The 22,700-nt window shown below is 40.1% G+C and overlaps 1 protein-coding gene across 4 annotated transcripts in view; it reads right to left on the reverse strand.

Annotated features, from left to right (window-relative positions):
- Nucleotides 1-321: 321 nt before the first annotated feature.
- MAP3K5 (mitogen-activated protein kinase kinase kinase 5) overlaps nt 322-22,700 on the reverse strand; it is a 102,461-nt gene continuing 80,082 nt past the window's right edge. For 2 of the 4 annotated variants that reach the window (XM_053382022.1, XM_053382019.1), the window contains exons 18-30: nt 20,032-20,137; nt 18,328-18,485; nt 17,842-18,019; nt 17,360-17,380; nt 16,667-16,847; nt 16,406-16,574; nt 11,895-12,080; nt 9,701-9,806; nt 7,175-7,418; nt 4,426-4,538; nt 3,173-3,285; nt 1,758-1,834; nt 322-1,299 (exon numbers count right to left, since the gene is read on the reverse strand). In XM_053382022.1, coding sequence (XP_053237997.1) covers nt 1,239-1,299; nt 1,758-1,834; nt 3,173-3,285; nt 4,426-4,538; nt 7,175-7,418; nt 9,701-9,806; nt 11,895-12,080; nt 16,406-16,574; nt 16,667-16,847; nt 17,360-17,380; nt 17,842-18,019; nt 18,328-18,485; nt 20,032-20,137 — 1,713 coding nt within the window. In that variant the 3' untranslated portion in view covers nt 322-1,238. Of the gene's footprint in view, nt 1,300-1,757; nt 1,835-3,151; nt 3,286-4,425; nt 4,539-7,174; nt 7,419-9,700; nt 9,807-11,894; nt 12,081-16,405; nt 16,575-16,666; nt 16,848-17,359; nt 17,381-17,841; nt 18,020-18,327; nt 18,486-20,031; nt 20,138-22,700 lie in introns of those variants that run through there. The other 2 variants (XM_053382020.1, XM_053382021.1) reach the window with 2 other exon arrangements.

A 22,700-nucleotide genomic window follows, 5' to 3' on the forward strand; every position in this document is an offset into this window, starting at 1 on the left:
CTTAATTCGTTCCGGAGGTCTGTACTTAACCTGAAACTGTTCTTAACCTGAAGCACCACATTAGATAATGGGGCCTCCCGCTGCTGCCGCGCCGCCGGAGCACGATTTTTGTTCTTATCCTGAAGCAAAGTTCTTAACCTGAAGCACTATTTCTGGGTTAGCGGAGTCTGTAACCTGAAGCATATGTAACCTGAAGCGTATGTAACCTGAGGTACCACTGTACTTTCACTAGCAGGACCCTTTAATTATTCTCCATTTCCTCCTGTTTGTCATAGTTCAGATCTTTCAACTACAACTTTAAACCCAGTAAGTCAAGAAATCTATCAGAATTGTGCATCATTTTTTATTCCTAAAATGTATATCACAATGGATAGCTTTAGAACAAGCTAACAGTACTATATGTATTTTCAGGCATATGTAACTGGTACAGTTCAGTAGTACATAAACAACACTAAAAACAAATTGCACTGTAGACCAGGATTTAAGTTACTAAAATAAAAACAATATAAACATTTATAAAGGACTGTAAGTAAGTACCAAGTATAATATTCAGCATACTAGAAGGAAAAAGCTACCAAATAAGCTTTACACAATCATTTCAGTTACGAATTCCACCCCAAATTATGAAAACATGCAAGAGCCTCAGAACAATGTCTTCAGTCCTTGGAAAGACAATACCCATGGGCCCTTGTGTTTCCCCTGCCCAAAACCTACCCCTTCTACTGAGCCACCCACCCCACCCCAGGCAAGCTGCAAAGCCACCCTGAGATTGAACTGATAGGTCTCCCACCATTCTCTTCTGCAGGCTGAGAAAAAGAGACTGAGTCCCAGAAAACACCCTGCCCCCATCACAGGCTCTGGTTACACATATTAACGCAGAAAGCTAATTTTCACATTTGCTTCGTTGATGTGGAATCACATGAAATCGTACAATGGGTCTTTGTAATATTTACATGGGTTTTGTTAATTATAGCCGCTGTTCCATCATTTTAGAAAAAGAGAAGATTCTGTGTAAAAAAATATTTAAAACTAAAATAAAATTTAATGTTGTAGACAGGTCTCTCAGGAACATTAGGAGTAGACGCAGCCAGAAAGCTGCAGTGTCCTTAGCAACGGTAAACAAATACTGGATTAAAGTGCAACAGCATTTTTATCTTTTTTTTTATACGGAACTCCTGTTCTGGGCTGCTGGAAAGCTCCAGTTCTCTTCAGAGATGGAGGAATCCCTTCAGTCGGGGTCAGGTGTGCTTCTCTCGGAAGTCAGTGATGGCCTTCCACAGTGTACATAAAATCCCACCTCTGCAAAAGAAAGTCACAGCAGGTTTTTTTTTTGTTCTGTTTTGTTTTACTCACAACAAACAGCATTTTCACTGGCAAATGTCTTCATTCAGATACCTTGTGCGCTTCTTAAGCAGAAACAATGCACATTAATTTTAGTTCCTATCAATCACTGTGCAATAATGACATCCTAATGGAGATTTTGATGTATATCTTATAATTAAATGCAGTGCACTAGCTACATAATTGATAAAATGTACTAGTTTAGTTTTAGCTATCATTAAAAAAATACATTAAAAAGCATCACAATTTGTATAAATGCATTATAAATAAGGATTCAATATGTATATATGTGAAAGATTATGTCAGTCTAAGAAGCTTGTAAATAAAAGTAATCGATTCATTGAAATAACAATAAGCCCTTTCATAAAATGAGTACTACAAGTTTTTTTAAAAAAAACCAAAAAATACTTGGTTACCTGAGTCTAAGGCATTTTAGATCATCTCGAGTAACATAGCAGAGAACGTCCATTAGTGTGTAGTCTTCGGCCAAAAACTAAAACAAGAAATCTATGATGAAAGTTATGCTGATTGTGCCACTGGTTATCACTCTTGCTTTATTCTCAGGGTTATACAATATCCCTGTTTAAATCAAAGTCTATTTGTCTGAAAGATGCACAGAGCACATGTAACTTATGAAGAAAAGTGTAAGATGAATGTGTAAGAGTAATGTAATATTTTTGTTTAATACTTTAGTTCTTTATGTACCCATAAGAGCCAAGTAAGAGAACCATGGTGTTCTGGATTCTATTTTACAGAACTCTGGAACTTACACTGTAAAGACTATAACAAAGACAACTGAGCTTTGGTCAGAGGCAGTGCATAAAGAACCAGATAAACTGCTCAAAATTAAGCAGTGTGCTAGTCATTAGTGCATTAGCATTTTTACACTAAAGTTCAGGGCTGTGGAACCGGTGGCCCTTTGGATACTGTTGGACTCCAACTCCCAGTCAGCATGGTCATAGGTCAATAATGATGGGTGCTGGAGTCTATCAGCAGCATCAGGAGGACCACAGGTTTCCCTAACTCTACTCTAGACATTAAGAATATCAGCTATAAGCATTTAAAACAACAACAGCCCAACAACCGGAGTCTATAAACCATTTAGAATTTATTTTTTAACAGAAGTCATGGGACTAAGCAAAGTTGCAAGTAGAAGATTGCTTGTTTAGCTGCTTTGTAGATTGCAATAAAGTCACAGAAGGTTTTATCCAGGAGTCGTCGTCAAGGTCGGGGCTGAATGCGTGCACTGGAAAAGCCAATCCAGCATTTCTACCAATGCATCCATGCAACCCTGACCTCACTAGCATCCTGGCCCACCCAGATGAGCAGTAAGTGACACCAGTGTCAAGAAGGTGACTCCTTATGACACCGGCAGCTCCTGATTTGTTCACTCACCAAAAAAAGTGACTTTTTTTGGGGGGGGGATGTTTGGCTTAATGGTAGTTTACAGAGATTCTTCACACTTATCCCCTGAATGCCCATAGCTCAGTGGCAGAACACATATGTGACATATGTAGAAAGCCTACAGCTCAGCTATAGTACAGTGACATTGGACCAAGTAATAAATAATAAAAGTAGCTCATGACTGAACTAGTGATCCAGTGATCAGACATACTGTATTTCAACACACGATATTAATTCAAATCCAGGAAGGATGAACAAATATAGTAGTTCTTTTTATGTTTTTTATACACATCGCATTTTCTTCCCTTTATTTGATTTCCCCCCTCATCAAACAGATAGATAAAGCAACATTTAAAAGTTTGCAAACTAAACCTCTGGGTCTAGCAAAATCACAAACAGAACATACCTAATAAAATATCTTTCCTACCCTGTTTATGGTTTCTTCATCAGCACCATGAACTCTCAGCCAATTAGTAAGATCTGGATCTTCAACCCCTCCATCAGTTGTGCTATGGTGAGACAGAGACGTGCCAGGAATAGCTGAAACAAATTTTTGAGACTGGTAAGTTAGTGCATTTTTACATTTACATGGACCCATAAACTTCCTCCAACCTTCATGCGGAATTTTACATCATGTGCCCTATAGTTGCCAATGGGGAGAAGTGCTAGATAAAGACTGTGAACTTCAGAAATGAGCTTGTGCTAATTATGATCGTCAGCCAATATGAAGAAATGGCAGGGAAGGACTGTACCCACTACCCATATAATCATGCCATTTGTCATTTTAAGTGACTTGATTTGGGAGAACCCATTTAGAAGAAAAATATTTGTTCACGATCCTTGTGTACATAAAGTGCAGCCAGCTAAAAAACATCATGTATGGTTCAAATTTATTTGATTTTTTTTAAAAAAAGTGATAACAAAAATGGATCTAACTCGTCCACAAAATAGTTATTTCAGCAGAGTGATTCAAAACAATGTGTGCTAGAACATAAGATTCAAAGAAATCTTAGTTTGCAGGTATAAATAACTTAGGGCAAAGCTTTGTGAATTATAGATAAGTGAGTACTGAGTGGCAAAAGGCACCCAAATCTTATCAGATCTGTTGTCAGAATTCTTTCATAAGAACTGCCATGCTGAATTACAACAAGGTCGAGCCTTGTGACAATTAATTTGAATTGTTGCAGAGAAACCTCATGGGCATTTGCTTTGCTCTGTACTTAACAAAAGTGAGTTGTATCATTCCATTTTGTGGTCTAGGTTTCTGCTCCTGCTTACTCTGGTAAAGCTTCACAGTGACAGTGTTTACACATAAATAATAAAACTAGGAATGTTACAGATTTCTTTTTTAAAAAAACCCAGCAACCTAGAAATAAAATTAAGAGAGAATCTTGCTGTTAGCTAGTAATGTATAAATCTTTGTTTTAAGTAAAATTTGTAAAACACTTGCTTTACTGATGCTATACGGTATCAGAAATAATATGCATGCTGTGGGTATATCATATGCCTGTTTCAAAGAACTAACTGCCTAGAAAATGTGATAAAGCGTCTTAAACAAAGGAGGCAAAACAACCAAAATGAAAAAGATGGGTCAGGGTGCATGTGAAGGCTTTGACTGCTCAGTCTTCTTTTGAAAAGTGCTTTGAGGAGCAATTGCCTTTGAAGATTCTAGTGGAGCACCTATTGGTTGAGTCCTAAGCTTCAGGTGTTTGATCTCCTGTTCCTTTTCTTCTATAGCGTGATGCAACAGGGCTTGAAATTCTCTCTCCTTCTGCACTAGCTCTTCCAGTAGTCTGTTAAGGAAGTCAGAGAGATGAAAGGAAAGAGTTACATTTCACTGTGTGTTTGCCAAGGTAACAACATGAAAAGCAAAAAAATGCAGAACTGCATGAGTTAATTCCCCAAAGCTACTTCCATATCTTGACACAACTTCCATGCCAAACAAGAGTACCATAAAGCAAGCTTCTACAGTTCATGAAAAGCAGATTGTGTATACTTTGCAAATGAAGAGGCACCTGTTAGGCCTACTTCTGAAGTTCTAAAACCTATGCAACTTCCATTCATTTAAGTGAAATGCACTTATTGTTTAATTTCTACCCTGCCTATTGCAAATAAAATCTGAGGAGGAATGCAAAAAAAAAAAAAATCTAATAAAATCTCATTCAGAATCAATAAAATTCTCTCTGAACTCTCTGGCAATGCATTAGTAATGATCACTAAAGAGCAAATTCAACTTTCTGCCTGATTAAAACCTTTAATTTGTAATGATGGGCTGAGGCGATTCTCCAAAGAGAACCAATTCTGAAGGCTGACAACTGCATCAGAAAAGGTTCTATATGCTGTTCTGTGAAACAGCCCACCAAGACTGAAGTCCTTGAGCAGAGCAAGTCCTTTAGAATCAAGGTAAAATATTGCATGAAACAAATACTAGGAAAGGAAAGGAAAGGAAGAAATTAGGAGGTGATAATTTTATTCAGTTGCAAATTATTATGCGTGACAAAGGAGTGCATATATGTAGCAAGTAGGGAGAGGAGGTGAAATGAACAAGAGACCATCCAGTCAACAACACCTTCCTCATCTTGCTTCCTTGTCCCCACCCCACTGCCAACCAAACAACACAGACAAAAAGAGTATTTCCCCACCTGCTTGCCAGTGTGTAATGCAAACAGGGAATGCACCTTTGCCTCTTAAACTGGAGCTTGGATTAAATAATGTGTGACATAAAGAGAAGCAAATGACCCTCCCCTACACAAATATCCCTCAATTGTTCTTCATATGAGTCCTTCACAAAAGCCTGTACTGCGATGAAAAGGTGGGGCAGGACTGTGTCTGCTTCCAGTGTAATGATGAGTGGAGGACCATTGGCCTTCTCTATAATTTCCCACCCCACTTCCTTTGCCTCTCTCAGGAAGGGGTGTGTCTGCAGGAGCTAACTCCCTACATTTACTCTCCCCACCACAATGAGATCCCAGGAAAATGATAAAAGAAGCACTGTTCCATTTCCCCACCATACTGAATGTCCCAGAATACAACACTGAACAGGAGCAAGAGATGGTGAACAAGAGTCCACCTTTAGCAGTGCACATATAGTGAAAAAGTGGGGATATATATGTGTGAGCATACGCATGTGCACACTTCCGCCACTGAACATTAATTATTTGCAATGTGGAAGGTGTATTAGGATCATAGTGAATTTAGTAGATATTCACGTAGATTGGGGAATCCATGCTAACTCCTACAGAACAATCACAATAAGCAGAAATCTTAGGATTTATGCCTACTTGCTTCTATGAATGTTTTCGGAGCAAAATCAGCTTTAAAAGCAATACTTAAAATAGTTTTGGACCTGGAAGCTAACAACAGAGTTGTTTTATATTCTCTGTCTAACATTATTTGATATTTGTTTTTATAATTATTTAGTTCCAAAGACTGAGTTTTCTATAGTATATTTTGAATGGAGGTCAGTAACAATGAAAACAATGCGCTCTAGGTAGCTGTGCTAAGCCAGGTGTTCAGTAGCCTGGATTTGTTCCCGGTGAATGAATTATTAAGAAGACCTGGTGGTGGTTCATACTATTATGAAAATGAATTGTTATTTAATCATGAGTTGTGAATGGCAGGAATATAACAGAAGATCTTGGAAGCCCATGTAACAAAGGAGCTTTAAAAGCCCAAGGACGTTTTAAAAGCAGGCTTTAGACTGCTATATCAATCTAGCTAGATGTACGATTCACATGGAAGCAGCTTTTTGTGAACCTATTCTAGCCAGAACTAGAAGAATTGTGTATAGACTTTTATTCAACAGTCAGATTTTTATTTTTATTATTTAAGAAAAGCTAAAATCCTATCAATTGTCTGTTGGGGAGAAGTCATTAATGGAGTAGGGCCTAGATTTGTCCCCCTTGCTCCTCCTTCCTACCAAACAGCTGATAGGCAAAAGGTAAAGGTAAAGGGACCCCTGACCGTTAAGTCCAGTTGTGGACAACTCAGGTTGCGGCACTCATCTTGCTTTACTGTCCGAGGGAGCTGGTGTTTGTCCGCAGACAGCTTCCGGATCACGTGGCCAGCATGACTAAGCCGCTTCTGGCAAACCACAGCAGCGCATGGAAACGCTGTTTACCTTCCCGCTGGAGGGTACCTATTTATCTACTTGCACTTTGACGTGCCTTCGAACTGCTAGAACTTCAATTTTTTCTCTCTGCATGCACATAGCCCTGACAGCTCTGTGCTCACTCCACTAGATGGGAGTGTCGGTGTTTTACTAGTCTCAAAGAATTAAACTGATCTGGCACAGCAGATTAAGACTTGTGCAAAAAAAATAATGAAAAATGCCTAATGGATTGTGCAACAATATACTTTAAAATGTTGGTGCAACTCTGTTAAGTGTGATAAGGAATCAGCTCCAGGTCTTCAACTACCTAGGACTTACCTGTTAGTTTCCAATTTTAGCCTTCCAAGTTGAACATTAAGGGATCGCTGGGCAGCCTGGGATTCATGGGATACAGTAGAACTTAGAGTGCTCACTCCTGAGGTAGCTATAGCATCTTCCAGTACAAGGCAAGGCCGATGAATGGTTGGATTTGGAGGTTGCTCTTCATGTTCCTCCTCACCTTCAACGTCCTCCTGATCGGCTGTATCACTCTCAGATGCTAAACTGAAGTGTGTCCTCAATTCTGTTAGAGAGAAGGCTTAGTGTTAATTTTAGCAATGAAATCACAGACAAGTATGATGGGCTCTGCAGCCTCCTGTACGATGGGCAGAAAACTTGGAGGACTTGGAACAGCACGGGCTGCACCCATTCTCCAGGCTGAAACCAAGATGCAGTTTGTGAAATAAGAAAGGACCCCAGGGATAATAACCTTGCAGATCTGGCACATCAGGAACAAATAAGAAACCAAGCTGCTAAATTAGGTGCTGATCCCCAGGAAAAACTGGCACAGACTTGTCACCAACAAAGCTTGCTAGTAGCGCCACCAAGAAGGGATAAGATCAAACCTATATAAAGCTAAAAGCTGTGTTCAGCTGACGAGACAGCAGCTTGCCACAGAAATTATGCTGACATAGCATAGCAGAGTACTTTGGCTTCCAGTAGAAGCTGAGGAAGTGTACTTATATTGAAACAGACTATATTTGTTTATCTAGTCAACCTATTGCAATTGGCAGAAGTGTCATCCAGCAAGGCCAGCTATGATCCTGTTTAATTGGGGGGTGCTGAGGATCAAACCTAGACAGCTCATTCATACTGATTCAGATCACTGATCCATCTAGCTCAGTGCTGCCTACACCAGCTGGCAGCAGCTGTCCAATGTTTCAGTCCCAGCTGGAGATACCAAGGATTGAACATTGAGATCTTCTGCCTACGAAGCATGTGCTGCAGGGTCCTCACCCCACAGGCTGATCTTGTTCTTTTTCTTGTTTACTTCTTTCCTACCAGGCTTGTTTCACTCTTGCTTTCTTTGTAGTAATTATGTATTTAATTAGTTTTATTTACAAAGATTTAGAAACCACTTGGCTGCAAAGCTCTCCAAGCACTGTACCTAATAAAACTGTATTAGTAGACTCCACTGATCGGCCTGCCAAGCCAGCACTTTTGTCCTGCCTCGCGTGGTTCTATACTGCTCTTGCTTTACATTCCATTTCATTTTATGGATATGCTTTTGATGCAACGTTGGCATTTTATTGTGTTTATACTGTAAGCTGCTTTGATTTGGTTATGTAAGTGGGATGCAGTTGCAACCAAAAGAAATTATTACGAATTCTAACAGCCATGTCCTTTATACTAGGATGTAGGACTGGCACATGGGCTGATTGTTATAAGAGATGTACAGCAACCTCTGCACTACACACAGGCCTTGAGGTCTGACCAACGGCAGCTACTAAATCAACAAGTGCTGACTAGGATTTGCACTACATCTATCAGGCAATTCATTCTCATGTCTTGTAAATACTCATTGCAGCTGCATGCAGAATGGAAGGCTTATGGGATTTTTCAAAAATAATCTCTAAAGCTCTTTCCTGGTCACTAAGCCGGAGCACTTTTCATACAGCAAATGCTTCAGGGCTTACTATTTTTCATGCCTCTGACCAGAGTTGATTTTTTCCAAACATTTTATAAATCTATCTAGACCAAACTGCACACTTCCTACCATTAATTATTATTATTGTTATTATTATTCAGTAACTTCAAGAATCAGTGCCTGAATGTATGTGCTTTCTTCTTCCTTCCGCATTCTTCTTTTCCTTTTGCATGTTGTTGATAGATGGTGAGGCTGCAGGGCCTGGATCGACTTACCTTTCAAACTCTGTATAGCACTTAGAAAATGATAAGCACTTCAAAAGTGATAAATCACCCTCTTTGGTTTTAGAAGGAGCATAGGAAGTAGAAGTTGAACAGTTTTTGATCATTTTGCCTTAATGATATGTGCCCCAAAGGGAGCTAATATATATGGTCCAATTAACTGTGTGTTCACTGATCACAGCATGTACTGAGCATTCTGGGAAAGATAGAGTCTCAGATTAAATCTAATGCATTGCTAAACCTTAAAGAAATAAAAAGAGGAGTGTAAAAAGTGTAAATAGAGGAGTGCCTTAATAATCAGGTGTTAATTCTTTTAGCTGTAGGTCTTAGAACACTTGCAGCTTTAAGTCCTAAGGACTGAAACTATGGTCTCCTTCATACATACATTTTAGTGGGTATATTTTAGAGACACGTAGTTGGTATATTTCTGATCTTTCCATCTATGCTTGAGTCCTGTGTTTGTACACTCCCCCTCCCTCATGGGTAGCCAATAACTGCTTCAAAGATTACAATTTTATTAGGGGAACATAACAAGGGTATGCAACCGCAAACATTAACATGTAACGTTTGGTGATTTCAGCAAAATTTTCCTCCATGTTAAGTGCACTTAGGAGGATAGCCTTTGAGAACTATTTCAGTGAGTGGCAAGTGTCTCACCTGGAACCAGGATGGTAATAGCAGTCTGCACAGCTTTGCGAATTATGCTATCTAGCGCAAACATCCAATGTGGTTTGATATTGTGAGTTCTTAAAACTTTATTCACCTGGAAAGAGACACTGGAATTAGAAACACTATTACGTTTCCTGTCTAATATTAAAGTGTAGGTATGCATAACAAAGAAAAGTTATTATTCATTGTCGGAAAGGAAGGCAATTTTGATATTTTCATGTTTCACCACCATTACACCTAAAAAAAGCATCAGAAAAGGATCTTGTGTCCTAAACAACCATCAGCCTTGGTAGCATGTCAACAAAACAAGCCCTTGCCTTCCCCCCTAATCTTGGGGCTGGAAAGAGGGATGATAGATGCCCGCCCCTCCATCTCAAAGATTAGGAAAAGGGCTGGGTCTTATGAAGCGTGCCAGAGGGCATGGAAAATGCACTTTAAAAAACCCCTCAGAATGTATGTTGTCTGAAGACATCTTTAGGGAAAAAATTAATAAATGTTCAGAACTAGTACCTTGGAGACCAGAGTTTAAATCCCCATTCAGCCATGAAGCACACCAAGTGAATTTGGGCAGTCAATGACTCTCAATCTAACTTATTTCAGAGAGTTGTTAACACCACCTTGAGTGTCCTGGTTCCCACTCAGTGAAGAACTTGAACATAGGTTGCAGTTTCTACCAAAATCTTCAATGCTGAGATCAGTGCAATGCATAGCAAAATGCAGTTCAAAAGGACAGCAGCAAGGGAATGGGGTGTGCACGACTTAGCACAGCAAACATTTCTGCTCTGAAGTCTGGGCAAACAACCTAGCTGAGCCTACTGTACCTGCTCATGTCTACACTGGTGTCTCTGTGACCTAGGTGGGTCACTCCCTCATCACAGGTGGATGGGACAGGTGGAAAGGCAACACTGAACATGGTTTCTGACAACTACAAAGGCAAAGCTGGATGAGGCAGAACCAATGTTTGACTGCTCCAGAGATGGAGAAGCCTGTGCATCAGGGCTGTGGCGACTGATGGAAAGGTGGAATAGGGCAAGGGAACGCCCCTGCCTATTTGAACCCTTTTCAGGAGTCTCTTCCTCCGGCTCTCCCAAGCAGAGGCCTTCTCAGTCCGCTGGATCAGTGGCAGAACTTGGGGTCTCAAATTTCAGTGGTGCTCTGTCCGATGTGGGACATGGGTGGCACTGTGGGTTAAACCACAGAGCCTAGGGCTTACCAATCAGAAGGTCGGCGGTTCGAATCCCCGTGACGGGGTGAGCTCCTGTTGCTCGGTCCCTGCTCCTGCCAACCTAGCAGTTCAAAAGCACGTCAAAGTACAAGCAGATAAATAGGTACCGCTCCAGCAGGAAAGTAAACAGCGTTTCCATTCGCTGCTCTGCTTCGCCAGAAGCAGCTTTGTCATGCTGGCCACATGACCCGGAAGCTGTACACCGGCTCCCTCGGCCAGTAAAGCGAGATAAGCGCTGCAACCTCAGAGTCGTCCGTGACTGGACTTAACGGTCAGGGGTCCCTTTACCTTTACTGTGCAATGCCAGAATTTGATGCCCTCCTGCCTCTCGCCTTCCATTCCACCTCATAGTTGCAGCGCCCCCTAGGCTCTGCACCCAGTACAATCGAACTGAACTAGATCTCTTCCTGGGGTCATATATTTATTGGCCACATCTCTTCTCTGCCCTGGCTCAACCAGCCTCTTTGCACGCACCCACCCACCCGGATCCATGATATCAAGCTCCTTGGAGTTAAATGCGAGAAATAAATGTGATATGTAACTAAAGAAGGAGGATATTTCTCACATTATTCATAATGTATTAGCCTGGACATAGTGTTTCTCATTCTAAACTCTAGTCCAAGAAACTTGCTTATTTATGTATTTCGATTCCATTTTGGCTCCAATGAATTCTAGGTGACACACATTGTGTTTCCTCCACCCCTATGTTATCTTCACAACAATGCTGTGAGGTTGGTTAGAATGAAAAACAGACTTGCTCATGGTCACCCAGTGAGCTTCATGTCTCAGTAGGGATTTAAACTATGCCTTCCCAGCCCTATCTGAGCACTGTGACTACTTTACCAAATTGGCTCATGATTAACTTTCACTCAATTGTATTGCAGATTTAAGACATTCATCAGTATATGAAAAATCAGTGTAGCAAAACTAGCAAAAAAGAGAGAAAGGTATACTTACTGCATCTTGGAAACCAAAGAGGACCAGCTGAACCTGGCTGATGCCATGACTGTCAAAGTCTAGCTCTAGTTTTATCTTTGAAAGTGTATTTGCAATAATTTTGCGATCAGTTGTCCGTATAAATTCTCTGAGACTGGCGACTAAAGTTGTGATGTGTTCCCATTTCAGCTTAGGCTCTTCAGGTCCCTGTTAGAACAAACAAAAAATAGCTAATTACCTTTGTGTAATCATGAGGCAATAGTGAAAATATTCAGTGAATATTCCTCTAGGCACTACTTTCATCTATAGATTTCCATATGGCTTCAACAATTCAGTCTTTTTGCAAATACTGTGGGGTCTTTTAGCTAGGGGATGTATATAACAGAAACTGCAGGTCTCCAGAAATAGACGTAAGTGTATTTGGACTTTCAAAAAAATTCTGATAAAAGTTTCTGATCCAAGGTATCTGAAGAAAGTATGGACAGATTACTGGTTAAAAAACAGGAAGAAGAAAGTAGGAATAAACTGAAGGTTTCCACAATGGAAGAAATGGGTTTCCCAAGGACCTGTGATTTCTGACTTGCTTATAAATGATCTGGAGTTATGGATGAGTAGTTAGGTGTCCAAGTCTGTGGTTCAAGTGTGAAGTGATGCATATTGGGCACCAAAAATTCAAATTTCACAAATATGCTAATGGGGTTTGAACTGGTGGTGACTGACCAGAAAAGGGACCTTGAGGCCATTCAATGACAACAATCAACCCTATGTACTAGCAAATTGCATGCAAGGGATTATTAGGAAAGGGATAAAAACAAAGTTGCCAATATCATAATGTTTTTATATTAATCTGTGAGGTGATCACATTTGGAATACGTTGACACATCTTTAAAAAGGATATTGTAGAGCTGGAAAAGTTGCAGAAAGGGGAAAGCAAAATGATCCAGGTTGGAGCAGTTTCTCTATGAGGAAAGGGTACAATGATGGGAAAGGGGGTTACTTCAGAAAAAAAGTTGAGTTGGAAAGACATGGTTGATGTTAATAAAATTATGCTTAGTGTTAAGAAAGTGGATAGAGAGATGCTTTTCTCACTCATTAGCACTCCCAGGCACCTAATGAAGATATACAGTGGGACATCCAGGACAGATTGGGGGGCAGGGGGCAAAGACTTCATTACCCAGCACATAAGTGAACTATGGAATCTGCTACCTCAAGATGTGGTGATGGCCATGAACTTAGATTGGCTTTAAAAAAGAATTAGACAAATTCATGCATGATATGGCTAAAATGGCTACTCGTCATGTTCACTATATTCTACCCTCCAGGATCAGAGGCAGCATGCATCTGAAAAGCAGGGAACAACAGAAGAAGAGAACTATTGCTCTCATCCTGCTTATGGGCTTTTCATAGGCACCTGCTTGCTCACTGTGAAAAGCTGGCTTAGACAGGCCTTTGCCTGACCCAGCAGAGGCTCTTCTTATGTTCCTATGACTTTTAGAAGGCTGTTCTAGACATAAAGAGAAGTGTGACACAAGGCACAGAGGCAGGAATGAGAGAAAAAGACCAGGCTACTAGTGGTGTACTCATTTTCCAAACTACAGTGTAGTTCATTACTATTCATTGAAGCAGTAAACATTTACTATATGAGCATTTCCAAAACTGCAATAGAAAATGTTTTTTCACTTCTATTTCCTATGTCGTTGGTGGCATCTACAGGTGCAAAAGGACTTGGTACATGACAAGATGTGAAACAGCATTCAGTGTATGGAGACATTTGGTTTATTACCTTTTCCCTACCAACACATCTCATTCACACTTTGGAATTTATACCCTGAGCTTCTCAGCTAAGAATCTCACAGAATATTTTTGAATACATTTCCCGTGAATGTGTGAGGAAAGCACAGTGAAAAGGATCACATGCCTTTTGAATATTTTTGTATGAACTGCATCACTGGTTATCTGGAGAAAACTCCTCAATTCATTTTAACCACTAATTTGCTTAGGGGCACACACAAGATTGTGGACATGGGTGGCGCTGTGGTCTAAACCACAGAGCCTCTTGGGCTTGCCGAACAAAAGGTTGGCAGTTCGAATCCCTGCAACGGAGTGAGCTCCTGTTGCTCTGTCCCAGCTCCTGCCAAGCTAGCAGTTCGAAAGCACATCAAAGTGCAAGTAGATAAATAGGTGGCAGGAAGGTAAACGGTGTTTCCATGCGCTCTGGTTTCTGTCACGGTGTTGCGTTGCACCAGAAGCGGTTTAGTCATTCTGGCCACATGACCCAGAAAGCTGTCTTTGGACAAACACCGGCTCCCTCGGCCTGAAAGCGAGATGAGTGCCGCAACCCCATAGTCGCCTTTGACTGGACCTAACCTTCCAGGGGTCCTTTACTTCTTTTACCTTACACACAGGATTAATAAATAAAGTTTGAAAGCAGCAAATTATTATTATTATTATTATTATTATTATTATTATTATTATTATTATTACCCCGCCCATCTGGCTGGGCCTCCCCAGCCACTTTGGGCGGCTTCCAACAAAATATTAAAATACAGTAGTCTGTTAAACACTAAAAGCTTCCCTAAACAGGGCTGCCTTCAGATGTCTTCTAAAAGTCTGGTAGTCGTTTTTCTCTTTGACATCTGGTGGGATGGCGTTCCACAGGGCAGGTGCCACTACCGAGAAGGCCCTCTGCCTAGTTCTCTGTAACTTGGCTTCTCATAGCGAGGGAACCAGCAGAAGGCCCTCAGGGCTGGACCTGAGTGTCCGGGCTGAACGATGGGGGTGGAGATGCTCCTTCAGGAATACAGGACTGAGGCCATTTAGAGCTTAAAAGGTCAGCACCAACACTTTGAATTGTGCTCGGAAACGTACTGGGAGCCAACGTAAGTCTTTCAAGACTGATGTTATGTGGTCTTGGTGGCCGCTCCCAGTCACCAGTCTAGCTGCTGCATTCTGGATTAGTTGTAGTTTCCGGGTCACCTTCAAAGGTAGCCCCACATAGAGCGCATTGCAGTAGTCCAAGCGAGAGATAACCAAAGCATACACCACTCTGGTGAGACAGTCTGCGGGCAGATAGAGTCTCAGCCTGCGTACCTGATGGAGCTGGTAAACAGCTGCCCTGGACACAGAATTGACCTTTGCCTCCATGGACAACTGTGAGTCCAAAATGACTCCCAGGCTGCGCACCTGGTCCTTCAGGGGCACAGTTACTCCTGACTAATGAGAGATCTAATTACTCTCATCTCATAATGGTCTGGGCTTATTTAGTGTGGAACTTCCTGTACATAATGATGCTGCAATAGTAAGCCACTTTGAGGCACAGCATTTCCCATATTTGCTGCAACTTGTGGCCTGGGTTTGATAAAATTAGACTCATTGGTGGTGAAATAGATCAGATTGCTCAGCCCTAGTGCTGAGCACAGTTTAGGTATATGCCATGGTCAACTCAGATTTGACACTTAAGTTACATTACTTCACCCAAGGTGAGTCACAGAACAACACTTCATTTATCTACTAATTGCAACATCTGCCATGTGATGCTGTTGTTAGATAGTCATGGCCATTCTCCTGTAACACAATGAAATTTTCTAGCACCATATAAACCAAAGGCTGTTGAGTAAATTCCTCAAAGCAAAGTTGCCAAACTACCAGGGTTAACTGGAGTCAATTCCTTGTAGGCCCATCCTAATGGTGTGCTTTAGCAAGGTCAACTGTGTTACAATTTGGCCAGGGAGAGGAAAGTATTTTTCTGACATTTTTCTGTACATTTTCCTCACTTTTAAATTTTATTCCCAGATTAAAGTACTCTAATAACAGTGTGTGTGTGTGTATTTATACAGAACCACACAAATATTTTTGCATTTCTGTTTCCAAGTCAAACTATAGTCTCTGAGAGTTAAATAGAGCATTTGTCACTATACATATCTTGATTGACATGTTTTTATTCCCTATAAATTTTACATAATTCAGCCATCTAGTAATCTGTTTCTGCTTTCAATTTTAAAGACAAAAGCCCCCAATAATGTGGATTACTGTTTACTAGAGACCCAGAACCTTAGGAGAATTCAAGTTTGACTTGTGCACACCATATAGTATTTTACGCTTCTCTGCTTCTACTTTTTACTACTTCTTAAAGCCAATTATTTCTGATAAATATTATTCTACTAAAAAGCCTCTGCTTTCAAAGTGCATGCCTAATTTGCAGCATTTGGGTGCTTGCTATTGTAGGATGTCTTAAATAACTTGTTATACAGTGCACTGAACTTTATAGTTCCATGCTAGTTACTCCTGCTTAAGTGTATATAGGATTGCAGTCTTAAGTCTTGCAGAGGTACTTGCATTTAATTATGTATCCCCACTAAATGAGCCCCTAAACACTCAGTCATCTGATAAAGGTGTTCTAAATTATCAATCATAAACAAATACACCAGAGTAATATCAATGAAACCTTGCAAAAACTTCCAGTTTGGGATGTGCTAGTCCTCTGATTACAAGCACTTATTTTACTATTAACTATGCTAAGGGTATTTGTTTACCTGTGCTAAGGCTTCCATCAAGTTTCTCACCACCTTATCTTGGTCCTCTGTTAGGATTCTATGAAGGGTGGCTCGCCGTTCACTATCCTTTTTGAGCATGAAGATGCCAGAATCCTTCTCTTCAGGTGAAGGAGGTGCACTGTGGTCCTCAAAATTCTCATCTGGGATGCTGCGAATATATAAATTAGAAACTGCTATTAAAACCACCAAATTTATTTGCAAAAGTCACTTTCTTTCCACGAAGCAATATGGAAGGTTTACCTTAGAAAAAGGGACCTTAGCCCTTTTGCATCCTTTTCTCCACAAGATTTGGCTCTCATTTTAAAAGAGAATGGGTCAAGCTTTAATTCTGTGTCAGGTGAAACAGAGCCATATTCGCTGCTGCTACTAGTATCTTCTACAACAACAGGAACAGGCAAAGATATGCTTCGAAGATATTCTGCTCATGGAAGTGAAGAAACCCAGAAATTAGTGTAATCAAGCCCGCTGGACACAGTGAATTATAATAAACATTAGCAATGATCCATCTCATCTAGCATGCAAAGCATATGTAACCTGTGGGGCCTATGGGAGTTGATGTGATGCTCACATCCAAGGTAATGTCCAGATACACTGAACTGGACCACGAGGAAATGTGGCTTTGGTGGGGAGAGAGAGTTCATTATACCCTATGAAAATCTCCTCCCACATGTACAAGTATGGGATCTGCATCAATAGGACAGGATTGATTGTACCAATTATGTCTCTGTTATTGCCCTTTGAAGCAGGTTTTGAAGTTGCACAAGAGGCTGTGGAAGGTGAAAAGAGGAAGTCCCACTGTATGAGAAGATGTCATGTTTGGATATTATTTTCTCATTTGAAATGGTAAATGTAGTAGCTAATGACTAAATAAAACACCAAAGTTCAAAGATTTCATTAAGTGTATGAAAAGAAAGGTCTAAATATTAAACTTACCATTTGATCCAACTGAGAGTGCTGTGAGAAAAAAAAATAGAAAAGGAAAAGTAATTGAAACCATCCAGAATTCACTTATGAAGTAGAACTAGCAACAGGTAATTTGACCATATTACCGGGGGGGGGGGTGTTCAGAGAATTTAAAACAGAGGGGGTTTTGTGTTTTAAGGATTATTTCAAGACACACATAAAGGCCTCAATCTAGCTAAAGTTATTCATGACTCGTTTTCACTGAAAAAACAATTTAACAAGCCTATTATTACTCTCTTAAGTAAGTCTCAATGCTTTCAAAGGGAAGTTAAATGTTAACAAATAGTATCATAAACGTTTAAAAAACACTTATTTGATGCAAACTGGTTGATTAAAGTCACATTTTAAGTATGCTAGTGATTCTGTGTTGAGCTTCTCAAAGAAGCTGTCAGTGTTGGCTCAATTAAACAGAATTGCTAAGCTCTTTGAGCTAGGCATAAATAGGTCTTTACCTGTTAACTTTGACTGAGACTTCCTTTTTTTGCTTGTAACCTTTAAAAACTCATCTACAAGAAGCTCGTTAGCGCAGGCTCTCTTGTCTGGATCTGGTTCAAAGCAGCACAATAGGAAGGCTTTTGCCTCTGCTGACATGGATTCAGGAATCTCAGGGTGTATTTTGAACATTCCAACCTGACAAATACAGAAAAGGAAAGACAATCAAGACCTTCCACCACAGAGAGGAGTCTTCTTAAAATAAAACATTACATAAAGACATTAGCATTTCCATCTGAAACTGGTTTTCATTCCTAGGGAGGCATTCATTGGAATTTGAACAACTTTTTAATATTCTCTCTTTAGCGTATTTTCCCTTTTAACTGAATCACTACTGCAAAACATATTATTCCTCACAGACACACACAGACGAGTGTTTCATCTTATGGCTCTTCTCCAGATCAGCGTCTCTTTTACAAAAACCTAAAACATCTATAGGATCTAACCTTAAACATTGCCGCCTGAGGCTCTCCAAGTTCGTAAAACGGAGGTTTCCCTGTTGCCATTTCAATAATTGTGCAGCCTAGGGACCAGATATCTGCAGCCTTTCCATAACCTCTTGGTCCTTTATCAATGATCTCTGGCGCCATATACTGAAGGGTACCTGTTAAAAACAAGCAGGCAAGCAAAAATTCACTTAGGCAGGAATTTCTTTAATCAAAAGCGAAATCTGGAAGAAAAGCGCACAGTCAAATATTAAATTCCCAGGCTTTCATGGTGTTTTGTACTTTATCTAGTGTGCAAAGCATTTTAGCTCTGTTGGCACAATGTAATAGGCTTTGTGTCCATGTTCTGTTCTTACCCTTCCCTTCATGTGCGAAGTTTGGGTGCTTCTAATGTGGTTCATTACATCAGAGTTTCCCCAGTTACACCCGAACTGGGAAACTGTGGTTTAATTTCCATTTACAATCCAGAATAAACCTCAGAAGTGTTTGATTATGGTGCACAAGTGAAAGAAGGAAAGGAGAATCATAGGCTCAGTGCTTGTTCTGAGTCCAATAAATCACAGTTTAAAGCAGCCCATTATCTCAGCAATTCTTACAACATAGGTAAAAATAAATACAGTGATACCACGGGTTAAGTACTTAATTCGTTCCGGAGGTCCATTCTTAACCTGAAACTGTTCTTAACCTGAAGCACCACTTTAGCTAATGGGGCCTCCCGCTGCTGCCGTGCTGCCGGAGCACGATTTCTGTTCTCATCTTGAAGCAAAGTTCTTAACCTGAGGTAATATTTCTGGGTTAGTGGAGTCTGTAACCTGAAGCGTATGTAACCTGAGGTACCACTGTAAATGGAATTGTGGGGAGAGACTAAGAGATTTAATTTATTTATAAATATATCTAGACTTTCTCTGCAAGGCAGCATAAAGTGGGATGCAGCAGTAGCTTACCTTAGGCCACACTGCTTTTATGCAAGTTCTGTTTGCATAAAAGTAAGACTATAATACTGAATTTAATATCCACCATCACCACCAATATCAATTGAAATTAAAAATGAAGAGATTGGTAATCAAAATACATTCTGAACATGTTTCAAATCTGCATCTGTGAAGCTCAGTCAGATAATCTGAGTATCATTCATTAGCTGTTTAGCAAGAAAGGGGAAATGAGGCAGGGAACAAAGTCTACAAAGAAACATACTGTCTCAAACAGTATGCTGATACCAAAGTATCTATGGATGCATGCTGTCTTGGCTGCTAGACTGAGGAACAGAACACACACAATACCTCGCTCATCTAAGCAGACATATTGCCTCTAGCTATATCAGAACGTTTCCTTATAACATGGAAGGTCAGGAAACTGCAGCAGTCTGGGCTTCTCTTGATTCAGGGACCAGGAATGTTGCTGATAACAGTGAAGGAAACTGCTATGTGTGTTGCGCAAGCAGATTATTAATACTTATCTGATGACCACAACTTGGTCAATGAATAAAGCCACACTCCTGAAAACATTTCCCAATGACTTCAGTGCAACTTTGCAAGTCAGTGTGCTTGGGATCTCAACCTGTATCAGGGTTTTAAAAAATGTACAGAACTAAAGCTGTAATCCTGTACCTACCTTCCTGCGAGTAAGTGCCTTATCTAATTTATGCTCCAGAATATTATTTTACTCTTAAATTAGGCGACTCTGTAATATGTTTTAGAAACATACCTGTGAATGTTTCAGTGCATGGATTTATGCCAGCAAGCCTCTTTGATGTCCCAAAATCTGAAATCTTTAGCACTCCACTGTATGTGTTGATAAGTACATTATCACCCTGGAGGGGAGAATATTTGGGATTGTTACTTTTTTTTAATCTTATGGCTGATCTTGAAAAAGAGTTTGCAGCTAAAATTAATGATGAAATGGCTTGTAATAAAAGAGGAATTAAGTGGAAGCTGCTATTAGTCACTTCATTTCTAGTTCAATGAAACTTCATTCCTGAATGGAAAAATTACTACTTTCAAACATATTATGAACAAATTCTTTCAAACATATTATGAACAATTGGCTATTTTGATATTTATTACGAGATTTTGGAATTCTAGATTTCTCTAGGTTTATTACGTAAAGTAACATTTGGATCCTTTCAAACTTTCTACAGAAATTAGTTTTTTATTAAATTAGTTTTTAGGGGCTTTTTAATTTGTTTTTATAAATTAGCTTATACAGTGCTTTTTTCTTTAAAAAAACCATGTATAGGGGTACTCTCATTTTACTACTCATATTGAAATACTGCCCCTCAATGAGGCCAAACTTAGATTCACAAAATGTTTAGGGTATGTGTACCCCTGCGTCTCCCCAGAAAAAAAGAACTGAGTTTATATAAAATCTCCCAATCATTTTTTTTTTGCTTTGCATTTTTAAATATCATGCTGCCTTATTTTTAAAGGCTCTCTACATAAAACAAGACAGAAATGAAATCTAGAATTGAGTAGAAGTACCTCAATCTGCTATGGTTGTGTGTTTGCTGCAAAACAAATAGGTCAATGCACAGTTGCATCTTCTATTCCGAATAGGGGGGTTTCCCTGTGTCATATAACTGCTTATGCAATGCTGCCTGGCAGTTGATAGCTGGCGCTGTTGCAATAGCAGTGATCTGTCTTGTAACATAGGGTGTATACACTGTGCTAGGAAAGAGAACTCCATCTGATTTTATGCAGGCAACATTTTTGAAGAACATGAGTAAAATGGACAGTGCCATATGCACAGCCACAACGTGAACTCGTAGCTGAAAAGGAGATTTGAACTCTGGCAAAGAATTCCAAAAGGTCTATCCTATTGGATCATAGTAATCTATCCAACTGGATCATTAGCAGCATCTAAGGAAACCGGTGTGGCTGCATAAGGAGCTTACAGATGAGCTGAGAGTTAAGAAGGGCATGTATAAGAAAGGGAAGAAAGGGAAAATCACAGAGGAGGAGAATACACAAGTAGCCAACAGTTGTAGGGGAAAAGTCATGCTGGCTAAAACTCAGAATGAGCCCAGGCTTGCCAGAGAGGTTAATAATAATAATAACAATAACAACAATAATAAATGTTTCTTTGGCTATGTCCAAAGTAAGAGGAAGAACAAGCATGGGGAACAAGCGTGGGGAACATGGAGAAATGCTATTGGGTGACAGAGAAAAGGCAGAACTACTCAACACCTACTTTGCCTCGGTCTTCACCCAAAAGGAAAGCAATGCCCAACCTGGTGATAACAGAATAGTAAGGAGGGCGCTACAGCTCAAGATAGGAAAAGAGGTAGTAAGGGAACACCTAGCTACTTGAAATGACTTATACTTTAAATGAATACTAAAGGAGCTTGTGGATGTAATTTCAGAGCCTTTGTCTATTATCTTAGAGAATTTTTGGAGAACAGGGACCTACAGACTGGAGGCAGGAAAATGTTGTCCCCATCTTCAAAAAGGGGTGAAAAGAATAACCAGGTAACTACCGACCAGTGAGCTTGACATCGATACCAGGGAAGGTCCTAGAACAGATAATTCAATAGTTGGTCTGTGAGCATTTAGGAAAGGATGCTGTGATTACTAAGACCCAGCATGGGCTTCTCAAAAAAAAAAAAAAAAGTCATGCGAGACCAATCTAATTTCTTTTTTTGATGGAATTACAAACTTGGTGGATCAAGGAAATGCTGTGGACATGGTGTATCTTGATTTCAGTAAGGCTTTTGATAAAAGTCCACCATGATATTCTCATGAGGAAGCTGGTAAAATGTGGGTTGAATGAGGTAGCTGTTAGGTGGATTTGTAGCTGGTTGACTGACCAAACCCAAAGAGTACTCATTAATGGTTCCTCGTCATTCTGGAAAAAAGTGACAAGTGGAGTGCTGCAGGGTTCTGTCCTGGGTCCGTTGTTGTTCAACATCTTTATAAATGACTAAGATGAAGGAATTTAGGGAATCATATTTGGTGATGACACCAGACTGGGAAGGATAGCTAATGTTGCAGAAGACAGAATCAGAATTCAAAATGACCTTAACAAGTTGGAGAACTGCGGGCATGCTAAGAAAATGAATTTCAATAGGGACAGATGTAAGGTTCTATACTTAGGCAGGAAGAAACAGATGCACAAATATAGGATGAGGGACACCTGGCTTACTAGCAGTACATGTGAAAAGGATCTAGTGGTCTTGGTGGACCACAAGCTTAACATGAGTCAACAGTGTGATGCAGCAGCAAAAAAAGCAAAAACAGCTAATGCTATTTATGCTGCATCAACAGGGAGGTAATTGTACCACTCTATTCTGCCTTGGTCAGGCCACACTTGGAATACTGTGTCCAATTCTGGGGACCACAAGGGTCTGGAAACTAAGCCTTATGAGAAGTGCTTGAAGG

Source organism: Podarcis raffonei, chromosome 3 (genome assembly GCF_027172205.1).
Source record: "Podarcis raffonei isolate rPodRaf1 chromosome 3, rPodRaf1.pri, whole genome shotgun sequence".
NCBI classification, from domain to species: Eukaryota; Metazoa; Chordata; class Lepidosauria; order Squamata; family Lacertidae; genus Podarcis; species Podarcis raffonei.